This window comes from Pangasianodon hypophthalmus, chromosome 9 (genome assembly GCF_027358585.1).
Source record: "Pangasianodon hypophthalmus isolate fPanHyp1 chromosome 9, fPanHyp1.pri, whole genome shotgun sequence".
In the NCBI taxonomy this organism is placed as follows: domain Eukaryota; kingdom Metazoa; phylum Chordata; class Actinopteri; order Siluriformes; family Pangasiidae; genus Pangasianodon; species Pangasianodon hypophthalmus.
Window position 1 is genome coordinate 10,601,135 of NC_069718.1, and position 25,452 is coordinate 10,626,586.

Genomic DNA, 25,452 nt, shown 5'->3' on the forward strand with positions numbered 1-25,452 from the left:
TAAGAATTAAATTGGTTTAGGTATGTTTTCTAAAATTTACATTTTCTAAAAGTTTCTACATTTTCTTTCTAAAAAAATTAAATTACATTCACAGTGCATATTAGTGAGAGAGGAGGGGCGTGCCCGGGGTGATCAGAACGCTCTAACTGGGCGGGGCATGTAGGTGATTGACCAATAAGCAATCAGGACGCTTTCTTGAATTTTCCTGAGCGACCAGCTGCTACGTGTTGTGTTGTTTTGTGTTTATTTTTGATTTTTATATCAGCTAAGCCGCTTTAAATACATTTACAGAAGTTATCTGTAAATGCGACGGGCTGAGTTGTTAGTAGTTTATATTTAAACGCCAGGTCATTGCTGCCGGTCGCGATGTTGTTGGAGGACGTGAGGAAGCTGAAGGTGGCTGAGCTGCGGGCCGAGCTGCGGGATCGAGGGCTGGACCCTAAAGGACTGAAGGCCGAGCTGGTGGCTCGTCTCCTGTCAGCCATCGAGACTGCAGAACCTGACAGAAGTGTAGATTTAAAAGCTTTAGACACGGAACCTGTCCAGAGTACAGAGGAAAGCTCTAAACTAACACATCAGACTGAAACTCCAGCTGGGACAGATTCAGGAGACAAGCAGCAAACTTTAGATCACAATGAACCAGAGCAAATCAGGACAACAGCACGGTCTTGTGTCGATCAGAGCACACAGACAGAGAATGAGCCAGCAGTCAGGATCTCCCAGTCAGTGTGCTGTTGTTCTAACAGGAGAGAAGAAGCAGGAGCAGAGCAGTTTAAAACCCAGTGTGTCCTCACCAGCAGTGCCAGCTCTGATGCCCATCAGGAGGAAGTCCAGTCCACACCACTGCACACCAGTCACCAGGGCAAGTCCAGTCCAGATCATCCTTAATGCACACTACTATAACACATAAGAGTATAATTACTGACCACTTTCCCCACCACCACTGACCAGATATCATTTCTGTGGCACATAAACCACGTGGTTGGATCACAGTGTGTGCCATGCTGATCCGAGTGTATCAGTGCAGCAGTGTTGAACCAGCTTTAGACTGTGCAATTACAGCATTTTTTTTTTTTTAAAGATTATGTTCCCGGCCGCACAGAGGCGAACCTAGATTATGTGCGGGCCCCAGGCGAAATAAATGCATGGGCCCATTCTGACAGATTTGCATGTTACCCAGAGATATAATTCTACAATATACATTTAAAAGTAGTCAAAACATGTCTAACATAAAGAACATAAAGTGTTTATGTGTGTTATGTAACTAGGAAATCGGTGACGCCGGTACCCCCTATTGCATTTCAGCCCACATTAAGATCTGCTAACTCTACTCAGAACCTGCTAACCCTAGCTAACTATTATTCGTCATTATCTCCACTTACCGTTGTCCTGTTTTCTGTTTTCCTCCTCTTCTTGTTTCCTCTTGTGCTTCTGGCTGCCAGATAGGTGAGCTATGTCCTCTTCATTTTCAGGAATTAAAGCTCGCGTGACTCGAGTGTGAAGTGGTGGCGCAGCAATGAGATGTTGCTGCGCATTATGTTAGATGAAAATTTCCGATTATTTAAATCAGATCAGCACTCGGGGGTCCTCTCAGAATGCGGGGCCCCAGGCTGTTGCCTGCCTTATCTGCCCTGTAGCTACACCTCTGCTCCCTCAACCTGCGATCCCTTAATACCCGACTCCTGGTAGTGCCCTTTCCAAAACCTTCAAACTGACTGTCTCTCTGTGGTGGAATGAACTTCCATCCTCAATCCGGACAGCACAATCCATCACTATCTTCAAAAAAACGTCTAAAAACCCACCTCATCCGTGAACACTTAACTAACTCCTAACCTATCATCTGCTCTTACACCTCTACTCCGTGCACTTTGCTTCTCTAGCACTCGGTTAAAAATCTTGTATGGTAGCATTACTTGTATTCTCTGCCTGATGTATCACTTTGGTTGTATTTCCTCATTTGTAAGTCGCTTTGGATAAAAGCATCTGCTAAATGAATTAAAGTAAAAGTAAGATTAAATATTACTTGTCTCACTGGATGAGATGATCCCCGTAATAAATGCTGAGTTGTACAACAGACTCTGTGATAACGTCTTCTCCATATCAGATTAGTCTATACAGTGAAGATTCTCCAATGCTAGACTTAGCGATTTTAAAAAAAAATGACTATATTTTGCTTAAGTCATCAGAGTGATCTGGGCTTGCCCATAAAACAGGTTTCACATAAACACAAAGGTGCTTAATAAGGACATTTTTCAATCTGTTAGCATGCTTCGTTTCAAGTTTCACCATTGACACTACTGTATGCCGTCCTCGTACGAGTGGCTTTTAGACAGGTTCTACTAAAGCCTGATTTAGTGCAATGGCTGGGATGAGAAATAGTCAGTGAACCGAACAATCCAGTCAACATCAGTTCTATGCTCAGAAACTGGCGATGATAAAGGAAGGGTTTCAAGGCATTTAATGTAATTTTAATTGTGCACTGTAAAAGTCTCTAAATCTGTACCTACAAAGTCGACTAAAAAAGAAGTTGTGTGTGATAAAGTGAGGATTATGAGTATGCGTTCCAGTGTTGCTCCACCTGATGCTAAGAATAATCCACTACCCAATTAATATCTGGCCAATGGTAGTGCATTTCAGTTGATGGACAGGGTAGAGGGGTATACACACACGTTGTACATAACAGCGATCAGTATGACTGCACCTACAGAGTGATCTTAGATGTTAGTTGGACCTGATAAAATGAAAAACCAAATGATGTAAAGACATTCTGTCCCGTCCGTTTCCCACAGTACCCCACATGGCGCCTGTCATAGCGGAGACTGGAACGGAAAAGCAGGATGAGTCTAGGAACGTCAGCAGACCTCACGGAGAGAGGGGCCGGGATTATTACGAGTTTAAAGAGGAGATTCAGTATATGAGGTAGAACAGCCTAGATCTTCAGAGCCATCTTTAATATTTGTTATCATTCATTAAATCATTCATTTTTACCACTGTACTGTTTTTGCCATCAGAGCCAAAACACCAGAGCCCCATCCTGCGAGTGAGGATGAGATGGACATTGATGATGACACGGTTCGGCTAGATTCCTGTGAGTCTCAATTTAAGAATTTTAAATTGGTCAATAATGAAATCACACCCAACCCAGCCTTAGGATTTATATTATCCATTATTCATTCTGTATTGTCATAATCATGTAATAAAAATTCTTTTATTTATTCATTATTTTTTATTTCCTCCAGCTGTTGAGCCATGTAACTGTGGTGTCCAGTCAGTTAGGCCTCTAAGTACAACAAGTTTGATAGGAGTTTATAGCTGTCTCCTCTATAGTGACATAAAAAATTAACCTTGTGTAACCTCGCATGAGTGTCCACAGAGCATCAGACTGGAGTACAGCGTCTCTGTGTGTATTAGGTGATCTACATGCTTTGCTCATCTTCATGTCCTCGTAAACGGTGATGTTTTACAGACAACAGCGACCTGCATTTTGAAGTGGGTGCGGACGGGAGCAGCGGTCAACCTTTACTCTGGGAGAAGTTCCCTCTGCTGCATTCAGGGTGTCGACTGACCCACGGCTTTACTCGCGGAAAAGTGGGATTCGAATTCAAGGTGGGAATTTAGGTCTTGACTAAAGTAAAACAACCTAGAATTCCAGTTCTTTATTTAAGCATATACAGCATATACGCATTGTTAAGCAGTAGTAGATTGGGAGTAGGACTGGGCAATAATTATTGACATTAATTATCACATCTATATTGTGAAAATTTGTCATTATGATTATAATTTAGGCATTATGAACACTTTTAGATCACTAACCAATCAGTAAACAGTAGCTGATTGGATGTTATCATTTATTTTTGTACCCTGATTTTTACAAGTTAAATATATAATTTTCACAGATGCACAATCAAATTGAAAAAAGATTACCTTTTTTATAAAGTTTTACCAGTGCTACTGCTGTTTTGCTGACATGATGTCAGCAGATCTGGATATCCTGATGCATATTGTGTATTTAGTAAATGTCATGTTATGATCTGATATTTCTGCCATATCGCTCACTGTTATTCGGGAGAAAGTAACAATATTGAGCTTTGCCTTGAGTAATGTTGATTTTGTCTTTTTCTCTGCAGTATGTGAAGAGATTATCAGCAGCTACAGTTCCGAGCATCGACCCTGAGCCTTATGTCCTCAGAGTGGGCTGGTCTGTGGATGGCTCCAGCTTTCAGCTAGGTAAAAAAAACAAAGGCACTTGACAGATGATGCCTAAAAGTTGTGTTCAGAAATGTTTATTTCTGCAGCCTGTCATTCTTCTAGTTGTGTTTGTGTGTCTCAGGAGAGGAGGAGCTCTCGTTTGGATTTGATGGAGCAGGCAAAGCAGTGACAGGAGGAAAGTTGGAAAAATTTGGAGAGCCATTTTCAGAGGGTGATGTCATCGGCTGCTATGCGGTATGGTGTAGAGCTAGAGCTCATGTGGAAGTAAAATGTGTGCAGCAGACTGGGAAATTCCATCAGTATAATCCTGGCAAGCAACCAAAAAGCGGGTTTTGACTAAAATTGTGGGGTTTTTTTGGAGGTTGTTTTTTTTTTTTGACACCTCTTCATAAATATATTTCCCCAAAATTACATTTTAATATTGCTAAACCTATCTTCACTGCAAAAATGACACCTCATCAAGGGGAGATCTTGAATATAGTCAAATTTATTTAGTATTTCCTATTATAAGATTACAATAAAGCAAATATGAGATTATTAAATCCATTTCAAGCCATTTGTACTCATTTCAAGCTTGAATTAGTCTTGTTCTATTAGTAGATAATTTTATGCATTTTAAGCATTTATTTCTAAAAAGAAGCTAAATTATTTGCCAATAGAATAAGAAAACTACAAGCTTGAAATGAGTAATAATGTCCAGAAATAGGTTTAATGATCCTATATATACACACACACACACACACATACTGATGATTTTCAAACTTTGGATATAAAGTATGTCAAAAATGGGTGTACATAAATTTCAAATTATATTAACACATAATTAAAAATGTTATTTGTTTATGTGATTCAGATCAGACCTAGACTTGTTGCAATTACATTTTCAGTAATGATTTTTCCTTTTTTTTTTTTTTTTTTTTTTTAAGAATCTAGTATTAGGCATAATCTGTGTATGTGAATGCAGTCCTAAGTGATCAATGATCAATTACAGATTCAAATGTGTTCTTTCTTTCTCCAGTTCATCAGCGATGGCGGAGAGACAGAGCTATCCTTTTCTAAAAACGGCCGCTTTCTTGGGGTGGCGTTTCGACTCCCTGGCTCCACCTTGGCAGGTCGTGCACTCTACCCACACGTCCTGTGCAAAAACTGCTCCGTTTCCCTGAACCTGGACTCTCAGGGTGTGACGTGGTATCCTGGACCTCCTGGGTACTGCCCTTTACCCATGCTTCCATCTGCACTTCGGCCTCAAGCTCCACTTCCTCCATCACACAGGAAGGACTGCGAGGTACGATTCCCTTGATCCTTTTTAAATAGGCTTTAGCTGTTACACTGAAAACACTTAAGAAAGTGGACTATTAGTGTTTTTCATATGATTTGTTGCTTTTCCGTTTCCATTCCCTCTCTTCTTCAGGTGCTGATGATGGTTGGCATGCCAGGTTCTGGAAAGAGCCACTGGGCTGAGAGCCACATGGCCAAGAACCCAGAGAAGCATTACAATTTGCTAAGCATAAACCATATCCTTCACTGCATGAAGGTGAGCACAAAACAGAAAAAAACTCTCAGAAAAACTGATACTAAAGGATCGCAGGTGGTTTGTGTTGTCTGTTGACATAACAACGAGTGTTTACAGGTACAATAGTTATCCAGTCTTTATCAGATTTACACAGTTACCACATTATTTAAGTAGTATATTGGATATTGCATATATTGGATTGGTATCATAATCAGATTTTTAAAGAAATCCAATACTTCAATCTTACCCCAATAATTGGTTTATTAAATACACTCACTGGCCACTTTCATTTGAACACATGTACCCCTGCTTATTCATGCAATTATCCAATCAGCCAGTCATGCAGCAGCAGTGCAGTGCAGTGCATAAAATCATGCAGTTACAGGTCAAGAGGTCAAGAAGTTTTAGTTAGTGTTTATATCAAACATCAGAATCTGTGATTCTGGAACCGGTACTAGGGCACAAGGTGACACAGAGGCCTGAAAGTGATCTTTATGACCTTACATAGGCATCAGGATTCTAGGCCTGAACGTGATCTATATGACCTTACATAGGCTTTGTTATCCTGCTAAGTGCAGAGAGCAGGAACAAGCTGTAAATTTAAGTGAGAAAGGCTGCCTTAAACACTAACATAAGCATACATGGCAATGTGGGGTCTTGTGAAAAAACTAGATGTGGACGTTTTTGTTCATGTAAATGTATATAAGAATGGCCCTCTGAAGAGTTGGGGAGCTTTCTCTGCAGAGAATTCTTTATTCTTTATTTTTTGAAAGAATAAAGTCTATGGCCTCGAACCTCAGCTCTCCGGAGTGATCTTTGATCTCCAGCACTGGCTACAACAATCTCAGTGACTCTGACCATAGGTTGTGCGTTGGCACCAAACAGGCTGGTTGGAGTATTTCAGAAACTGCTGATCTCTTGGGATTTTCACATGCAGCAGGTTACACAGAAACATATGAAAAACAAAAAGCATCCATTGAGCAGCAGTTCTGCAGACTGAAATGCATTGTTGATGAGAGAGGTCAGAGGAGAATGACCAGACTGGTTCATAGCTGACAGGAAGGCTACAGTAACTCAATTAACCACTCTGTGCAATCGTGGTGAGCAGAAAGGCATCTCAGAACACGACACACTGAACGTTGAAGGTGGATGGGCTACAACAGCAGAAGACCACATCGGGTTCCAGTCCTATCAGCCAAGAACATGAATCTGAGCCTACGGTGGGTAGAGACTCACCGAAACTGGACGGTTGAAGATTGGAAAAAATATCGCTGGGCTTACTCCAGGCTACAAACTGCTTCATGGAAGCATTTCAGACTCAAATTTGTACCTTAAATTAATAATGAATTATTTTGTCATTTTCAATAATATCACAGGATTGTTTTAGCACGATATGAGGTTGGTGAATGCTCATAATCTAAACAACATGAGCATACAAAGAAAATTCTGAATCTGAATATCTGTTGGTGTTTTGTGTGTTTAGCTGCCGAGCCAAGAACAGAAGAATGTGCTGCTGCAACAGGCTACACAGTGTCTCACACACCTCATCAGAATAGCAGCAACCAAAAAGAGGAACTTCATCCTGGACCAGGTGTGTGTGTGTGTGTGTGTGTGTGTGTGTGTGTGTTAGTTATGTGATTAGTTTTCAATCTGTGTAAATGCTTTAAACTTGTCAGAACTGATGCATGTTGCAGTGATCACATATCGAGTATTTAAAAAATTTAACACTGCCAGTATTTAAAAAATATAATTAAGTGTTTTAATTTTGAGTCAATTAGAACATCCTGTTTCCTCAGCTTAGACAAAATCACACTCTTTAAGCATATCTATGTCTTCATAAAGTCTGTCATTTTCTTTTTTTTTAAATATAAGAAACATTATAGTCCTTATGTGCAGGTAAACATGTCTGTGGTATATGCAGTGTATGCAGATGCTGTGTTGCAGGAGAACGATGTATACCATCCTGCGCTTCTGCTTTATTTCCTCATTACCTAGGCGAACATTTACCCGTCTGCTCAGAGCCACAAGTTGCTGAGTTTTTCCGGTTATCAGAGAAAAGCGGTGGTGCTCGTCCCCTCGGATGAGGAGTGGAAGAGACGTCTGCAGCAGAAAGAGCAGAGCGAGGGTGCAGTGCTGCCTGAAATATCACTGCTAAAAAGCAAAGGTCAGATCATACCTACCCTTTAACATTTAAATTTATTTCAGTCTAACTCTCAAGGCCATGCCCTCGTTTATTACTTTCTGTGCTTTCTTTGCTTTAACATGCCTGATTTAACTCAGGAACAAGTAGAGAAATACTGACCTGTGCCATGCTACAGATTCCTGGGTTTCAGAAGTACTACTTAATGCTGCTCTTAGAAATACACTTAATTAAGTTAGCATGACTATGAACTAGCTTGGACCAGTTCCTTAAAAACTTTCGCATTTGATTCATTCAGATAGTAATGAGTCTATAATGTTATGTTGCCACAGACAACAAACACTTCCAATACATTTATTTTTAGATTTTTTTTTAGATTTAAATTTATTGTCACATCGCAGTTTACACAGGGATAAAATGTATAAAAGGCGTGCAAAATTCTTAAATTCTTGCAGCGCTCCAACAACAAAGAAGTCAGTTAAATAAGAATAAAGCAGAAGTAAAAATACAAGAAAATAACATAGATATGCCATGTATATAATGCATAAAATAAATAAATAGTAAAATTGTATATTGAACTGTACAAGCATAATATTTGAATAAAGTAATAGCAGTGCTGTAGTAAGAGCTGTAGTAAGAGAGTAATGTGTATCAACTGTTAAAAAAAAAAAAAAAATTATATTTTATATATATATATATATGTGTGTGTGTGTATATACACACACACACACAAAGAATAAATATTGTATATTGTTTATATATTGTTTTTATTTATTATATATATATATATATATATATATATATATATAGCAGCATCTGTATATAAAGAACAGGAAGCCATTTGGATTAGGATAGGGTGGAATTCAGCTTATCTGTGTGTGTATACATATTTCTCTCTCTCTCTCTCTCTTCAAATATATATATATATATATATATATATATATATATATATGAAGAGAAAAGCTGCAGTGCACCTTGTCACCAATTCTACAAGCCTCTGGAACTTTATTCCAAAAGATATTACCTCAGTTGTTGTTTGGATGATGGTGGTGGAGAAAGCTGTATAGCACATTGCTCCAAAATCTCCCATATGTGTTCATATAGGTAGAGGCGTGGTGACTCTGAAGGCCATAGCATATGATTTACATCATTTTCATCCGCATCAAACTGTTCAGTGAGCCCTGGAAGAGCATATCACTTTTTATTGATTTGCAGTGAGACTTCGGTCTAAGGGGACGAGTGAACCCAAACCATGCCAGGCAAATGTCTACGGCGTAACCTATCACCTGTGTAGGTTCACTACATAGGGTATAACACTATAGTAGTGCACTATAGTCCCAGTAGAGCTTAATTCAGCCACAGAAAGACTGACTGCAGCAAGCACCTATATGTGTTTAGTTGTCTTAAGTTTTATGTCTCTTAAATTTGACCCATACTTGGAATTTGTGCTCTGCATTTAACCCATCCAAGTGCACACACACACCCGGAGCAGTGGGCAGTTCGGTGCCTTGCTCAAGGGTCTCACCTCAGTCGTGGTATTGAGGGTGGAAGAGAGCGCTGGTCATTCACCCCCCCCACCTACAATCCCTGCCGAACCTGAGACTCGAACCCACGACCTTTGGGTTACACGTCCAACTGTCTAACCATTAGGCCACGACTGCCCCTATTAGATCCATTTTTCCCACATCAAGATCCAAGGGTTATTTGGCCACTTAGGTTAGAACAGTAACTGTAAACTTTGCACTGTGGATTTATTTTTTTATTTTTTTGCTTTTAAATATGTAAAAAAATATATATATATATAATTTTTTGTTGTTTTCGGTCCTGCAGCGAGTTTCTCCCTCCCGGAGCAGGGCAGTCTCCTGGAGGACATCCTGTTTGTCGAGCTGTGCCGTGAAGAAGCCCAGAAACTCCTCTCAAGCTATAAAGAGGAGGCCACACGTCTCCTACCTGCACCTGCGAAACGCAACAGGAACAAAAAACGTCCCCATAAACGTCACATTTCTGCACATGGTGAGGAAAACGGCACACAGTGCGGGACCGGATGATGATCATAATGATGAGGGTGGAACCTAGAATTGTTGCTGTAGTTAAATAATTATGACACAGATGGTCAAAAAGTAACATCTGCTTTCCCATAATTAGATCCTTATACTTACAACATTGTGTTTAATCCTGCGTTTCCATCTGCCAGGACTGAGCCAAAGCCGCAGTCAGTATGCACAGCAGTCACAGTGGGGATGCCATAAACAAAATGTGAGTTTACTCTCGACATTATTTTGCATTAAACTAATGTCTTTGCTGTTTACGTTATAAATATCATCTTTTCTCGTCTTCAGGGATGGAATTTTTCTGCTTTTTCTCAGCCTTATGGCTGTAACAGTGATCCACAGCGGTACAGAGATTACTATCAGCCCTGCACCGAACAGGTGAATTACTGCATTATTCACATTCACACTATTTACACCTCTTCCGAGTTGTATGGCCAGCACAGTTTTGTTAATCTTTTTTTAATCGTCTGTTCCATTCAGCTATACTCTGTGTAATTTAAACCATTAAACCAATAAATTGGTGTTGTAATAAAGGACCCGTCTTTCCGCTTAAGATACCTTTATAACAATTTTCTCCCATAATTAATCGACATTACTTACCTGGTCGGAATTTAGTCGAGTAAACGGTCCACCTTGTCTAAAGCTAAAAAAGCTGAATATTACGGTCCTGCATTACACAGTGATGTTGGCTAGACATGCGTATGCTATCTGGGTCATTTAGGTTATGTAAAATGAAATTGTCCTTATATTTAAGGGTGTATTTTTGGTATTTAAGGAATGTCAGCCTAGTGAAGACACACAGTTTAGCTTCTCTCATGTTTTTCTTTGTAATTTAGAAAAAAATGGATTCATGTTTTAACATTTTTCCCTTTCTTTTCTCTTGCAGTGGAACCTGGGTAACCAAAATCAGAGCTACTATGGTAACCAAAGCTATTATTTTGGCAACCAAGCTTTTTGGTAAATCATAACAGCAACCCAATTAAATGATATTTTACATTCAGGTGGCACTGGACTTTATTTTGAACAACTTTTGCTCCTGAAGTAAAGAAGCATTATGGCTCTAATGCTGTTGTTTTGAACAGTACAGCAAATGTTTAAAAACTATACAGTCATGTGTTTTGTATGCATTTTGTACCAACGTCTGTACGAGATTCTGATTTTATTCAGGTTTTATTACAGTATTCTGAAAAGCATTTCCTTTTGAATCAAAATGCTGAAATTTTTTTATACTGTCTGAACACTGAACACATAAATTTATCCCAAATATATAAATACGTTTGCACATGTTTGGCTCGTTCATACAAAATGTGTTTTATTCAATTCCATGAAAGTACATGTGAAATTGTCATTAAAAATGGTCACATTTCAGATCTTAAAAATAAATTCATAAACCTTTTATGCGAAATATATTAAGCTCTAAAAATAGAAAATATAAAAAAAACTGTATACATTAAACAGATCTCAGACCTTTTACAATTTTAAAAATAAAGGAACAGTTTGTCATTTTCAAGCCCTCTTCTGCCTGAGAAGTTGAATAACAATTTCTATAAACATATCAAGCCTTCAGTTTGGCTCTAGCCAGCTCCAGCTGTTCCGCTCAGACTGGGGAAATGTAATCGGAAAAATGTAAACAGGAGCCTGAAACAGGAAAACTTTCCAGTTCCATAGCATGGCAATGTTGTGAATCACAGTTTTCTAAGATATCTTTGAAATTATTAATGATTATTCGAGACCTGGAAACACTTATGAGCATTACAAACCAACACACGTGCCGTGCTGTCTTTAACACTAATCAGGTCTCACTAGTTGGTACAGCAGCACTGCTCCTTTGGCTGACGGACACAGCTCTGACCACAAGGGCGACTTCACGTCCAACTGCAGCATCTCCTATAATCAGCATAGTAATTTCAGCATGAGTGTGTGTGTCACGAAACACTTTGGAAACAATGGAGGGAAACGGGTTCTGCTTCACGTTGATTCATTTAATGGAGTTAGAATATTAGTGAATCGCCTTACCGATTTACTCAGAAACACTATATCTGTAGACTCGTGAGCTTCAGGGCCTCCACGCCAATAAAAATCCTTCACGTCCTCCATCGTCAAAGAACACCTGTCCACAAACAAATATAAAATCAGAGAATTTTTTTGACACAAATGTAAGCGATCAGTTAAATTGTGCTTGGTGGCTGACGTTTGCTTCTTTAGTTCAGTACTGGAGTGATGACACTAATTCAGAAGTAATGGGAGTCTGTTTCACACAAAGTCTGTTCCATGGCAAAGAAATTCATCTACTTGATTCAAATGACATCATTAAGCTACACAACGTTATGTATATTTAACAGATTAAATAACTTGAACAAAACACATTACACTTAAAGTGACCTGTAATGATTTGGTTAACTTAAAGATTTCCTGCAACAAAGCAAAAAAAAAAAAAAAAGTAATCTCAGCTGTTCAAAATGGCTGCCCCATAATGATCTAGTTAGCTGTGACATTTTATTCATGTTTATAGTTTTTACTAATGCATACTGTAAACCCCATTGGCAAGTCTTTGTAACGTTACCCAAGATGCTACTGGATGTTTTTTTTTTTTTTGAGTGATTTAGACTGCAATTGCTCTAACCAAACATGGCCTAGCTGTTGGAGTACAAGTGGAAAATTGTGCTAATCTGAACTTCTTACTGTTCCATATAGGATGTCATGTTCTTTGTGGGGTTTTTTTTACCTGATGAAAAACTCAGCGCTGGGTCGTCCTGCGCTGGTGTGGTTTAGTGCTATTCCCATCAGAACAGGTGCGCTGAGAAAACCCAGTGGAACATTTACCTGCAGAGATGGGATGTGTGTTACAAATCTTTTCAAACCTTTCCTTCATGAAATAATGCAGGTCAGAAAGGCATAAAGGCTTGAGAGAGAGAAGTAATAAAAGGAGGTAAAGTCAAATGAGCTTTCCTAAGATTTTTACATTTAGAAATGTAAAAGTATGAATATTGAGGAAATGTTTTCACAAAAAATGGATATTATTTTTTCTTTTAATTAAATGTATGTTTTAATATACTGTGTGTGTGTATGTGTGTGTATATATATATATATGTATATATATATATATATATATATATATATATATATATATATATATATGTATATATATATATATATATATACATACACATACATACATACATACATACACACACACACACACACACACACACACACACACAGGTACATAAGTATTTGGACAGTGACACAATTCTCGGAATTTTGCCTCTGTACACCACCACAGTGGATGTGAAATGAGGCAATCAAGATGTGATTGGAGTGTAGACTTTTAGCTTTAATTCAATGCGTTGAACAAAAATCTTGCATTAACCGTTTAGGAATTACAGCATATGTACATTGTACTATTTTATTGTTTTTATTATTTCTATTATTTCTACTATTTCTATTGTATAGATATTTATGGAAATTCTTTTCTTTGACGTTACTTTTCCTACTTGTGCTGCTGTGTCAACTTTATTGATTCCCCTGTGGGGTAAATTTAAAGTACCTCATATCTCTTCTCTTAATTGACTGATAAGCAGTCTCATAATATATATATATATATATATATATATATATATATATATATATATATATATATATATATAGAGAGAGAGAGAGAGAGAGAGAGAGAGAGAGAGAGAGAGAGAGAGAGAGAGAGAGAGAGAGAGAGAGAGAGACAAAGCTATGCTTTACATCTGCGGTCTTCAGTGTGGACATACTGAAATACAGACTTTCTAATGAAAACAGCACTATTTTCCCTTTTCATTTCAAAATGAACAAGAACATCAGAAAAGTACCAAAATGCTATTTGAGAAAGTTTCCAAAAGAAATGGGCAAGAACCCTGATAGATGTGTGTAACAGCACTGGGATCCTGCTGGACCAAGGAAAAAAAAAATCTCATGTTGGCTTTCAGATTTGAAGTTCACAGGCTAAACGAGTACATTTCTAATAATTTATTAGAACTCTATTAACTCTTACTTTGTATGAACAAAATACTGAACAGGGTTTTAAAATAGCCATCAGAATTATTGTGCTTTTTTATGGTCTTACTTGTTCATTAAAATGATTGTGGGTGGATGCAGACAGGAATAAGTGCAGCAGCAGGCTGGATCTCTCAAACCTGCGCACACCTCTAAACTCTGTCTCAGGCATCCAAATCATTCTCCAACACTGAGTCAAAATTGTGTTGTATAAATTGCACACACCTCATCCCTGACCTCGGCACACACAGAGGAGAAGATCTCCGCCACGACAGCTCTCTCACAGCCCTGCATGAGGTCAACGCTGATGTCCTCCTCACTCACCCCCTCACACACAGCCTGAGGAGATAAACGAACACGTTACACATCTGCTTATTTGGAAACTACATACTGGCGTGTTTACTGTAAACTGTAATCTAGCTGAAGTGTTCAAGACTATTATACAACAGCACTGTTGAATTCTTGAATCTGATTGGTCTGAAGGTGTTGATTAATTTTCTACAATAGCAGCTTTGACACAAGTTCTGGCTGCAAGATAAGTCACAAGTTTATATCAATGCACTTGTTCTAATGCATTATTGTTTCTATAGTAACAACTTGCAAAGGAAGTTAATGTGTAGAATTGTTGATAAGATGAAATTTTCTCTAATGAGACATTTATATAACATTTTTGGAAGGAGTCTCCAGTGTCAGTGCATTGTAATAATCTGAGGCAAAGCTGTTCCTTTAAGTTGTTTTCTTTAGGACAGAGGACTTTGTGCTTTGTCGTTTTCTCCTTAACATGAAAAGCTGCAGTTTTTTGTCTTATTAACTTCAAGAGAAAGAGAGAGAGAGCGCGAGAGAGAGAGAAAGAAAGGAGAAGCTGGGGATCTCTTCAGTGAAAACAAACTAACTAGCTTTTTTTTATGTTGACATGTTAGAAGTGAATGTAATTCCCAGTACCACTGCATTTCACTTTCATCAGCGTGTTGCAGCCGTGTAACACTGAAATGCAATCACTGTCCAATCACAGCCCTAAGCTGTATTAGTGGACTTGGATGTAATAGGAGAAAGAAAGAGAGGCTGAAAGATCTTGCTGTTCATATAATGAAACACACTTTATAGACTCATTGTTCCTTCTTTCCTATTGCAGTGAACCTTTGATCATCAAGCTTTTTACTACTAAATTATTACTACTAAAATATTGCAAAGGTGTTAATATGACTAAATATACTTGCAGCAAGACCTATCAAAATTTCATGTTCTATTGATTAAATCTCTTGTTTCATCACAGTTCTTACATCACCTTAGGCTCAGGATGCCCACCGGGTATGTCTAAGAGCCCCGCTGCCTCTGCGACTCTCTGACTCCTCCTCAGCATCACCACCTGTCCATCTGAGGTAAGCAGGACGGCACCGACGCCGAGAGGCTGCGCCAGCAGAGCCTGAGGATCTCCCACCTCCAGCCGTCCACGCTGCTGCAGGTTCACAGCCTCCTGTGACCAGTTGGTCCCTAGGAAGTCTTTATAACACGTCAAACCCAGCTGCAATCGGAGGATCACTCCATTCGCTTCTGAGGCTCTTGCATCTTTCTGGGGTTGTCCTCCAGTTTCTCTACAGCAGCTGCTCTTCTCGCTTTTTGCATTAACTGACGAGGTGTGCGTTTCTGTCAGACAGGCACGCTCTCCTTCAGCGCAGTGTAAAGAAATATGATTTAGTGCCGAATGGTTTCCAAGCTGTTTGTCCACCTCGGCTGGTTTGGAGTTTAAGGTTTGTGCCTTGGTGCAGAAGTTCATAGAGGTCTGAGGAGGGGTTGTGGACAGCTCTGCTGAGTGCAGTCTGAATTTCGCCCCATTGAAAAGCCACGGCTCTTTGGTCACCCGCTCACTCCACACCGCCTCTATATGTTTCTCAATCTCAGGACCACTTCTGCGGTTGAACCTACACAGATTATACATAAGAAGTAGAAAAGGAGCACAGCATATCCATGATGGCTTATTTTTAATTCAACTTCTGAACAGAGATGTAATGTACAAGTTTATTGTACCTGCTTGATATCTCTACTTGTACTTGATGCTCTTCAAAGCCCTGAGCTGGAGCACAGTGAAGCATCACAGACACCTCAGAGTCCATTTTACTGTCTTTCACAACTTCTCAGGCTTCTTCAAACAGGAAACTGTCAGAAAGCAGAAGCACAGATGCAGCTAGCAAGCTAGTTAACCTTACTAATCACGTTTAATGTTTACACAGTGATACAAGCCTTGTTTCATTTAGCTAGCAAACCAAACACAGCTATTTGCTGAGACTGTGAGCTAATATCACAAGTTTATTGACCTAACCAGCCGGCCAAGTTGCTAACGTCCAAACTTTTCTGTATTTTCGTCAGTTCCGGTTACGACAAAGTAAAGTTTCAGCTAATATTTCTCTTTTCTCACTGGCTAATTAAAATATAACCACAGCCATTTGTTTTGCTATGCAAACAACATTCTTTATATAAAAATATACATAAATAAAATATGAAAGTTTATCGCACTAGCCACAATATTTTACGTCACTGACAATAAAAACAGGAAATTACGTAGTTTATTTTCCTTCAAAATACAACCGCGAGGGCTGCAATCAATCAACAAAATAATGAGATTAATTTAACATTTCAATTTATTATATATCACTGAAAATATAATGTTATGCTAAGTTTTCTGTCAAAGAGGAAATATTCACTTTTTTGTTCGAAAGATGTAGAGCCATGGTTCTCAAAGTGGGATCAGAAATGGTACATGTTAATATCAGTACTTTTTTTTCAGTAATATAACAGATATAACATTGATAATAGTGGGCTGTGATTTCAACACTGTGAAGTATAGCCAGGGGTCATGTTTGTTTGTTTGTTTTTAATTACATTGTTAAAAAATCACAACCCAATATTATCAGTTTTATTACGTAATTTCATTTTTTGTTCATTTTTTGTTCAGTTGTTTATTTGTTTAATGCACAAAGGTATTACAGATACAAACACTTCAGATACAAATGATCCTTCACCCACTCCACACAACATCCCATGGTAGACATCTTTAACAACAATAATAATAATAATAATGAAGTAATGTGAATCAAAATTTTATGACAGTTTAAATAAGAATAGACTCTGTGGGTGGAAAGCTCAGAAAGTCTGTTAAGTAGCCAATATTATTTTACACATTTAAAATAAACACATTGTGCCTGTATTTGCCTCGCACCTCAGGGGTTGGTGGTTCGAATCCCACCTCCTCCCTGTGTGTGTGGATTTTGCATGTTCTCATGTTCTTGCATGAGTCCAGTTTCCTCCTCCAGTCCAAAGACATGCGTTGTAGGCTGATTGGCATCTCTAAATTGTCTGTGGTGTGTGAGTGTGTGTGTGATTGTGCCCTGCGGTGGGTTGGAACCCCATCCAGGGTGTCCCCTGACTTGTGCCCCGAGTCCCCTGGTATAGGCTCAGGGCTCCCTGTGACCCTGTGTAGGATAAGGTTTTGCCAAATAAATCTGTATCCAGGTGATCCGTTATTATTTTTTATTTTTTCATATATACAGTTAAGGAGGTCCCTGACTGTAAAACCGCTGAGAACCCCAGACATAGTGAATGAATGAACCTTAGGTCCACATATCGATGCCTTTTATTTTGAAATGCTGTTCCAAACCCGGAAGTGTATCTACAGTTGTTTTCACACTACCCGCTTTTCACGTGGGTATGGTGAACGTGTATACTGTAGTATATAATATTCTATACAATCATGAACATCTTACACTCTTGTTTTAAGGCTCAGATAGGTGAAGTGGTTTTACCTGGAGATGTCTTCCGGTTTGATGTGTCCTCTGTAGAGGAGGACAGCAGCGTTAAAGCTGAAAAGATCATCTGCGGACCGGGATTGCGCCGAAACGGAGACGAGATCCTGGTGTATAAAAGCGGTATCCTCCGCCATAAACAGCCCAATGTGTACTGGATCGACTCCCAGCAGAAACGCGTAAGACACTACAGGCTACTCAGGAAATATATGCACTGTATAACTTCAGCTGTTAAAGGACTGGTGTGGGGTAGAAAACAAATCACATACGCTTTCTCTTACTCCAGATCTAGCCAATCAACCAGGATCTTGATGTTTGCTTCCTTAGATTTGCACTGGGGATACCAAAGTAATGTATCTTACAAGTCTGTGTCACCCAAAAGCTATACATCAGTACCATTAAAGGAATAATCCACCCTTGCATATTAACCTTTATAATGAACCTGATCTTCAAAAGCATTTTATTTTTCTCATCTCATCTCATCCAAATGTTGGTCAGTGTCCACTTCCCACAATGCAATGCAATGCACTACCTACTGACAGTGACCACCAGAGGGAATTAACCCTTGCTTCATGTCTACCTAAAGAGAGTGATGCAGCAGCACTTTAATCTTTTATCCTGTCCGGCTCTGTCACCTCCTCATCTGTTCACTCTGCTTAAACAGATACGATTCCAAAGCTTCCACTTTCATTCTAATACTACAGTAAACGCCATCATACTCATAGATCTCATAGAGCACTAGCTAACCAAGCTGTTAAGAGTCTCTGTAGTAACTGTGTCGTACCCTCTAACACACACTCTCAACCCAAGTGAACTAAACAAAATGCTTTAAAACTATGATTTTTTTTTTTTTTTAATCAAATTCACAAGTCAAGAGTAAAGTGGAACACATCGTTATTGTAACTGTGTGTTGCTGCAATGCATACTGGGACTTTGAGTCAAGCGTTTGCTGTCTCCGCTACTTCTAAGTTGGATTTCTCATTAATGTGACATTGAACCTCACTGGGAAATAGTGAGCGAGAAAAGTTTTTTCTTTTCAGAGCTAACAGCAAAACCTTAATGTTGTCTCTTATGTTTCAGATTGTTTAAATGTTTTCTAGTTTTAAATGCCGTTGTATCTGTGCTAGCAATGTCTCGCTGTGATGTCAGTGTGGCACACAGTAGGGCTGTGCTATATCATGTCGTCCATGATATACCGGTGCAATTCCTCCCCGTGATAAGAATTTGTCATCCCACGATATCAACGATGTAGTTGATGACGTGTTTACGATTAGCATGAGAACAAGCATGGCGGAAGGCGGAGTTCCAACCCTAGACGAGGAAGACGAATTAATCCCCCAAAATGGAGCTTCTGCCGCAACATGGAAGTGGTTCTGATACAGAAGATCAGACGTGAATCACACACCTCTCAAGCCTGTATGCTGATGTGACTTGTGGCCAAAAAGATAGTGTTGAACGTTTCTATTTTCATATCGTCATTTATATCATTACCATGAAATATTGTGATATAGATTTACGTCTGTATCGCCCATCCCTAGCACACAGCCTCTAACGTCTCACAGGAATAATGAAAATACAGCATTAACCAAAGATAAAGCACCAGAAACGCTAAGCACATCATGAAAAATTCAATATAAACACATTTAATATGTTTCAGGGTGGAGTTTTCTCTTTAAGGTTGGGTGATACAATGACAATCTCGATATTAGAATGCATTAACAACATGATACATGTTTTCTTTTTCCTTGTATCAGCTGTCAGTGCTGTTATAACTGGAGTGACTGGGGGACCAAATCTGTTTTTCTGTCATTTGTATGGTTTAATTTTCCTTTATTTCTCTTGTTAAATACTTAAGTGTTAATTTATAAAAAAAAAAAAAAAAAACACTGTAAACATACTGTTTATTGTAAAGCAGCTCTGCCGTTTACTTGCCATTTTGTTATCAAAACCTCAACCAAGCTAAATATTGTGATACATATTGTGTGTTGTTAAAATGTCTTCAGGTATTACAACATGATATTTACACCGTATCATAAATTTTGCTTGCAAATGGAACTGGAATAACATCCAGCTTTTCTGTAAAATTTCTGATTATCCAAGATGGCCGCCTCCATTGCACTACAGCACTAAGCTACACAGTAGGGCTGCACGATATATCGAAATTATCAAAAAATATCACAGATGTAAATATTGTGATATTCATATCACAAGGGCTCATGATAACTGAGTGAGTTTTAATCCTTCGAAAAGATATGAAAAGTCAAAGTTTTAGGGTGATACAGATAGCAGAGAATGGTTTCTTTTCCTCAAAAGAACATGAAGCATGTATGTTGGTTATGCCATTTTTTAAATCTATAAATATATATATAAATATGATTTAAAGTGATTTTACACTCTTATAGCATTATCAGATTTTGTACAGATAATATTTTGGCTGAGATAGAGTCCTAGTACTTGTTAGCTACATTAACCAAATAGCTAAGCTAATAGAAAAAGAACGGTCTGACAGCTAGCGTGTCCTAGCTGATCAGCTACATTTGGGGAAAGAAATGCTTCCTATAAAATGGCTTTCTTTGACACGCTGTGTAGTGTTTTATTCATGTTCAGTAGTTAGCTGTCTGGGATTTAGGCTTTGAGTTTAGACTTATGCAGTTACTCAAGGACCTGTAATCTATATAGCTGCCTAGCCTCAGTGTGGATATTATAGTTTATTTCGAACAATTTCTCTTCAGTATGTTCCAGTTAAAGGCGAGAGCGTGATCGGCATAGTGACGGCGAAGTCCGGGGACATCTTTAAAGTGGACGTGGGAGGCAGTGAGCAAGCCTCGTTGTCCTACTTAGCCTTTGAAGGGGCGACTAAAAGGAACAGACCCAATGTGCAGGTACACTTCCATCACTGCCAGTTCGTACTGCATGTGATTGTGTTTTCAGAGTAATTGCATTGAAATGAAATGTGGGATTTTTTTTTTTAATTTTACCACTGTACAGGTGGGGGATCTGGTGTATGCCCAGTTCATCATCGCAAACAAAGACATGGAGCCAGAGCTGGTGTGTATAGACAGCTGTGGCCGGGCGAATGGGATGGGAGTGTTTGGAGCAGATGGGTTTCTCTTCAAGGTGTCTTTGGGATTAGTGCGCAGGTATGCAGAGATCCTCTAGTGGCACCACGTTGAATATTAATACAGTGGAGTCCAAAAGTCTGAGAGCACTAGTGAAAAGTAGAAATATTTAGAGTTTATCAGAGTTTCTCAGTATTTGGTGTATCCTCTTTTTACTTTAATGACAGTGTGCACTGATACAGACTCAACAAGTTTGAGTAAAACCTGATGATCCGTGTTAGATCAGATCTATCGGCGTGTCGTCTGAACACGTGCTTCAATAGAAGGGATGAGACTCGTAGAAAACCTGACTTTTTGTACAAAGGAGTTAACATGCTCAATATCACAAATTTGCTTCTATTTAAATTGTGACCTAGAACTTCTGCACCATCTTGAATACTGAATAGTCAAGATGTTGCGCATTTCCTTTTTTTTGGTTTGGAATTTTCAAAATTCAAAAACTTTCTGCTTATTTTCAGTTTTAAAGAAAAATAAAATCCTAGATTTTCAGTGTGGTCTCAGACTTTTGGACCCCAGTGTATAACCTGAACTGAAAGGAAATTGAAATAAATCTCTGTGCATGTGCAATACAGAAGTCTTAAGATTTTAAAAAACTCTCATCTTCTTCATGCACACAAGATATTTTGAACACCTCAGTGAGAAATTGCTGGAAATTACTAGATTGCACAATCACATCCTCTAAAATACACATATCCTTCTTTTAGTCATCTGATTTTAGAAGTTTGAAAGAGCTCTTTGAATATGGATTAAAAAAAATATTCATTCTGGTAATTTGCAACTTTTAAGCCATTTGTATATCTCAACCCCCCACGACATGTTCCGTGGAATAGCAATAAAAATATGATCAATCGTTCAGCTTTACTGCTGTCTTTCCTGGAAGAGGGCTTCACTCCTGTTGGCAATGAGTTCTCCCTGGGTGCTGAGTGGAGCTCTTAACTCTTTACATACGTAGTTAAGTGTTCTTAATCTTGACTTGTGAATTTGATTTAAAAAATCATAGTTTTAAAGCATTTTGTTTAGTTTACTTGGGTTGAGAGTGTGTGTTAGAGGGTACGCATGATAATACACACATTTCCACTCAAGTTAACTTTTAATAAATCCTGGTGTCTGCGAAGGAAATGATGTATGCACTTCAAGGTCCATTTTGTGTTTGCTGAGTTTATAAACGTGGCCCATGTGACTGTTTGCACATTCGATTACATTGATTCCTACGCGGTTACTGAATAATTCATACTAGTTACTGAATATTATACTTTACGTTTACATTTACATTTACATTTATGCCATTTGGCAGATACCCTTACCCAGAGAGACTTAAAGAAGATCTTTGAAGACTCTATCATTAATATCATAAATATATTCTGATACAGGTTCGTTAGGTCACAGACTAAGAATACCATCAGTCCAAAAACTCTGCTGGGAAGGTAATATAGTAACAAGCATTCGGACAATACAAAGGGTTTTTTTTTGTTTGTTTTTTTTTTTGTTGAATGACTAAATAATTAAGGGTTTACATAAGCTAATGGATGGAGTAGTATCATATGGATCATTAAGCAGTAAATTTAACCAGGTCAGTTCTGTGCTAAAAAAGAGCAGTAGAAATGCAGCTGCAATGATAAAAATATTGACATTATTGTATTTTTTTGCGTGAAGTGTTGGTAGCAGTTAAATGTAGCAGTTTAATTATAGCCCTGTTCATTCTGTCGCTTGCTTTCTTTTCTTTTTGTTTTAATGCCAGTGTTTAAAATGTAAAGAAAAAAAAACTTGGCTTAAGATAAAGTAAGCCATTCTGTGTTTTCTTCTGATATTCAAACCAACTCATTTTCTGTGATGCTACAACAGCAGCCTATATCCACTTAAAGGCAAGAAGTTAAAAAGAGTGTGTTTACATTATTATTCATCACTTTTTTTCGCCCTTTTTGCATTGTTGAGGCATTGTTTACATTTTGGATGTTTCCATCCGAAACGTTTAAAATTGCACCTTAATAGATGGATAGAAACCCATTCTGTCTTTGTGCTTTTCTTCCCCTCAGGCTCCTCACACCTCAGAGCGAGATAGTGAAGGATCTTGAGAAGATCTTCCCCTTCGAGGTGGTGGTGGGTTTAAACGGCAGGGTGTGGGTAAAGGCTAAGACCGTTCAGCAGACACTGATCGTGGCCAATCTTCTGGAGAGCTGTGAGAACATGACGGCGCAGCAGAGACAGACTCTGTTCAAGAGAGTGGCAGAAGGCGCCCTCTAGTGCACGCACTGAGTGCTGGTTTCCATGGCGATTCCTCATTGTACAGGCTAAATGTGGCATGACTGTTCCAAGGCTTGAATTTGAACATTTAGTAGAATTTTATAAATAATGTTTGAAAAGTACTGTGAGAGTGTACAATATACAAGTAGGACTCTGGATGGACTGCACTTCTATAATGTTTATGATTTGAGCAGCAGTTTGGGATGCACACACAGCAGCTCACAGTCATCATTTCTGTATTAACAGATGTTTTTTTTTTTTTTTTATTGGTGCCTTGATTCAATATTTTTTTGTATAAATAAATACATTTTGTGTGATGAAAGGTGTGGTTGGAGCTCTGCGTAAGATAACAACACTGCAAATTCATAAGAATGCGCATGGCTTGGGTTGTATGAAAAGTTACGAAGATTAAAGGTGCAATGGATAGATTTTATTTTATTTCTAACTCACACAAAAGTAACCTGGAAAATAAGTAGAACATAAAAAAACAATTGTTTGAGCTATGGCCTAAGCAAAATGTATTATGTGGCTGAGAAAAGCCATTTTGGAAGACCAGTGTTTTATGTTTGTGTTTATATTTTTTTATTGCTTAGAGAGCCAGGTAAGTCAATGCTTTGGAGCAACTATCTTCATAGAAATGTACGTAATGGTAGCTAACTCCATGCAGTTAACAATGCTAATACCAGAGCTTAAAAGCTAATGAGACCAAATTACTAAGAAAAACAGGACAGCACATGCACTCTTGACCATTCTCATAAATGCGTATGAGCCAGATTCTGCCTTTATAGTGTTATAACTTGGCTTATAAGCAGTTGAATGGCCGAGCATGCTTGAAAGTGAGGTCATGACAGTCCTTGCAATGCTAACTATAGTTGAACTCTGTAGGTTCTGGAGGCAAAGATTAATGCACATGCTTAACTATAATTTTGACTAATTTTACCTAGTGCACCTTTAAGGTTAGGGCTACGAGCGTGGTCAATGTTCATTTATTCACGCAGAATTGACACGTTACAGATAGAACTTTCCCTTCCTAAACAAAATTATTAATTCATCTTTTATTCATTTATCTTGGTCAGGGTCCAGGTGGATCCCGTGCCTAAGAAGGAATATACCCTGGATGGGACGTCAGTGCATTGCAGGGCATCATGTGCATATTGTATATTCACACATCCATTCACACCTAAGGACAATTTAGTGCAGCTGACTGGGTCTACTGTCATATTTTTACAAGGTGGTAGGAAAATGAAGAACCTGGAGGAAACCCATACAAACACAGGGAGAACGTGTGAATCTCCAGACATACAGTAAACCAATCTCAGGCTTGATTAGGGGACCCTGGAGTTGTTAGGCTGCAATGCAACTAAACAAAATTATTAGATATGTAAAATTGATGACATTCAGAGACTTAATATTTCTAGATATTAACGTGAATGGAATTTGGTTTAAGTTATGGTGTATCTATTTATCAAAAAACTGCAAGGCTGATACTATACATTTAAGGGATCTTTAGTTGTCGCCCTGAGGTCCCTGTAAAGGTTCTTTCTAGAACCCTTTTTTTTTATCAGAAAGTGTCCCAAGAAGAACCATCCATCTTCTGTACCGCTTAGCCTACATAGGGTTGCAGGGGAACCTGGAGCCTATCCCAGGGAACTCGGGGTACAAGGCAGGGGACACCCTGGATGGGGTGCCAACTCATTGCAGGGCACAATCACACACATTCATTCACACACTGCAGATAATTTGGAAATGCCAATCAATCCTTTGGACTGGGGAGGAAACCGGAGTACCTGGAGGAAATCCCCGAAGCATGCAAGCTCCACGCACACAGGATATTCAAACCCCCATCCCTGGAGGTACAAGGCAACAGTGCTAACTACTTAGTCCCTGTGCCCCACCCAAGTAGGACCATTTTAGTTAATTATCCAATGTACCCTTTAATACCCCTTCAATAACCATTTCTAAGAATGTAGGTCTATTTAGGTGAACTTTTACCATTTTTACATTTGTCATGTGGAATTCTTATGAAAGAAACAATATGCAAAATAGTGTCTATCTTGTGTAGTTGGAAAACAATTTTAGGCCTCATGTGACTATATATTCGGTGAATGTGTGCCTGTATAAAAGTGTCCATCATTACTTTTGAAAAAACGCTCTGTCTATGTTCTTGGAGCTGTGTCACATCAAAGCTCCAGGGTCCCCGGTTTGATCCTGTTTACTCTCTATGTGGAGTTTCTGTGCATGTTCTCCCCGTGTCTGCGTGGGTTTCCTCCAGGTTCTCTAATATGTTCCCACCTCCCCAAAACATTGTCTCATAGGTGTGAATGTGTGTACATGGTGACCTGGGATGGGCTGGTATCCC

General features: G+C 38.7%; 3 protein-coding genes across 5 annotated transcripts; 2 read left to right on the top strand and 1 right to left on the bottom strand.

Moving 5' to 3' along the window:
- Positions 1-162: 162 nt before the first annotated feature.
- si:ch211-107m4.1 (heterogeneous nuclear ribonucleoprotein U-like protein 1) lies at positions 163-10,913 on the top strand. The gene is made up of 14 exons (XM_026919991.3): positions 163-862; positions 2,790-2,919; positions 3,012-3,088; positions 3,467-3,606; positions 4,128-4,227; positions 4,331-4,443; positions 5,228-5,494; positions 5,621-5,743; positions 7,206-7,313; positions 7,718-7,886; positions 9,693-9,875; positions 10,057-10,118; positions 10,202-10,291; positions 10,800-10,913. Exons 1-14 carry the CDS (start codon positions 367-369, stop codon positions 10,872-10,874), a joined length of 2,133 nt encoding a protein of 710 aa, XP_026775792.3. The 5' UTR covers positions 163-366; the 3' UTR covers positions 10,875-10,913.
- Positions 10,914-11,205: 292 nt separating this feature from the next.
- Positions 11,206-16,487, bottom strand: nudt22 (nudix (nucleoside diphosphate linked moiety X)-type motif 22). Of its 3 annotated transcripts, none has more exons than XM_053237102.1 (7): positions 16,254-16,487; positions 15,962-16,090; positions 15,222-15,855; positions 14,162-14,275; positions 12,639-12,736; positions 11,930-12,023; positions 11,206-11,800 (listed from the first exon to the last, which is right to left on the bottom strand). In XM_053237102.1, exons 2-7 carry the CDS (start codon positions 16,045-16,047, stop codon positions 11,702-11,704), a joined length of 1,125 nt encoding a protein of 374 aa, XP_053093077.1. In that variant the 5' UTR covers positions 16,048-16,090; positions 16,254-16,487; the 3' UTR covers positions 11,206-11,701. The 3 variants fall into 3 exon arrangements, with proteins under 3 accessions (XP_053093077.1, XP_053093076.1, XP_053093075.1); XM_053237101.1 differs by having other exon boundaries at positions 16,249-16,487; XM_053237100.1 differs by having other exon boundaries at positions 15,962-16,487.
- A 1,102-nt stretch (positions 16,488-17,589) lies between these two features.
- LOC113530178 (exosome complex component RRP40) lies at positions 17,590-23,385 on the top strand. Its single transcript, XM_026919993.3, has 4 exons — positions 17,590-17,912; positions 20,466-20,615; positions 20,722-20,873; positions 22,886-23,385. The coding sequence occupies exons 1-4, from the start codon at positions 17,682-17,684 to the stop codon at positions 23,091-23,093; spliced, it is 741 nt and encodes a 246-aa protein (XP_026775794.1). The 5' UTR covers positions 17,590-17,681; the 3' UTR covers positions 23,094-23,385.
- Positions 23,386-25,452: the final 2,067 nt, after the last annotated feature.

Excerpts from the sequence above, each read along its gene's own strand:
- si:ch211-107m4.1 (XM_026919991.3), top strand. The coding sequence starts at position 367 with ATGTTGTTGGAGGACGTGAGGAAGCTGAAGGTGGCTGAGCTGCGGGCC. Across the intron at positions 5,495-5,620 it reads CACACAGGAAGGACTGCGAG|GTGCTGATGATGGTTGGCAT; the intron begins GTACGATTCCCT and ends TCTCTTCTTCAG. Across the intron at positions 10,292-10,799 it reads ATCAGCCCTGCACCGAACAG|TGGAACCTGGGTAACCAAAA; the intron begins GTGAATTACTGC and ends TTTCTCTTGCAG.
- nudt22 (XM_053237102.1), bottom strand. The coding sequence starts at position 16,047 with ATGGACTCTGAGGTGTCTGTGATGCTTCACTGTGCTCCAGCTCAGGGC. Across the intron at positions 12,737-14,161 it reads GTGCCGAGGTCAGGGATGAG|GTAAATGTTCCACTGGGTTT; the intron begins GTGTGTGCAATT and ends CCATCTCTGCAG. Across the intron at positions 11,801-11,929 it reads TAGTGTTTCTGAGTAAATCG|GAGATGCTGCAGTTGGACGT; the intron begins GTAAGGCGATTC and ends TGCTGATTATAG.
- LOC113530178 (XM_026919993.3), top strand. The coding sequence starts at position 17,682 with ATGAACATCTTACACTCTTGTTTTAAGGCTCAGATAGGTGAAGTGGTT. Across the intron at positions 17,913-20,465 it reads TCGACTCCCAGCAGAAACGC|TATGTTCCAGTTAAAGGCGA; the intron begins GTAAGACACTAC and ends ATTTCTCTTCAG. Across the intron at positions 20,616-20,721 it reads GGAACAGACCCAATGTGCAG|GTGGGGGATCTGGTGTATGC; the intron begins GTACACTTCCAT and ends ACCACTGTACAG.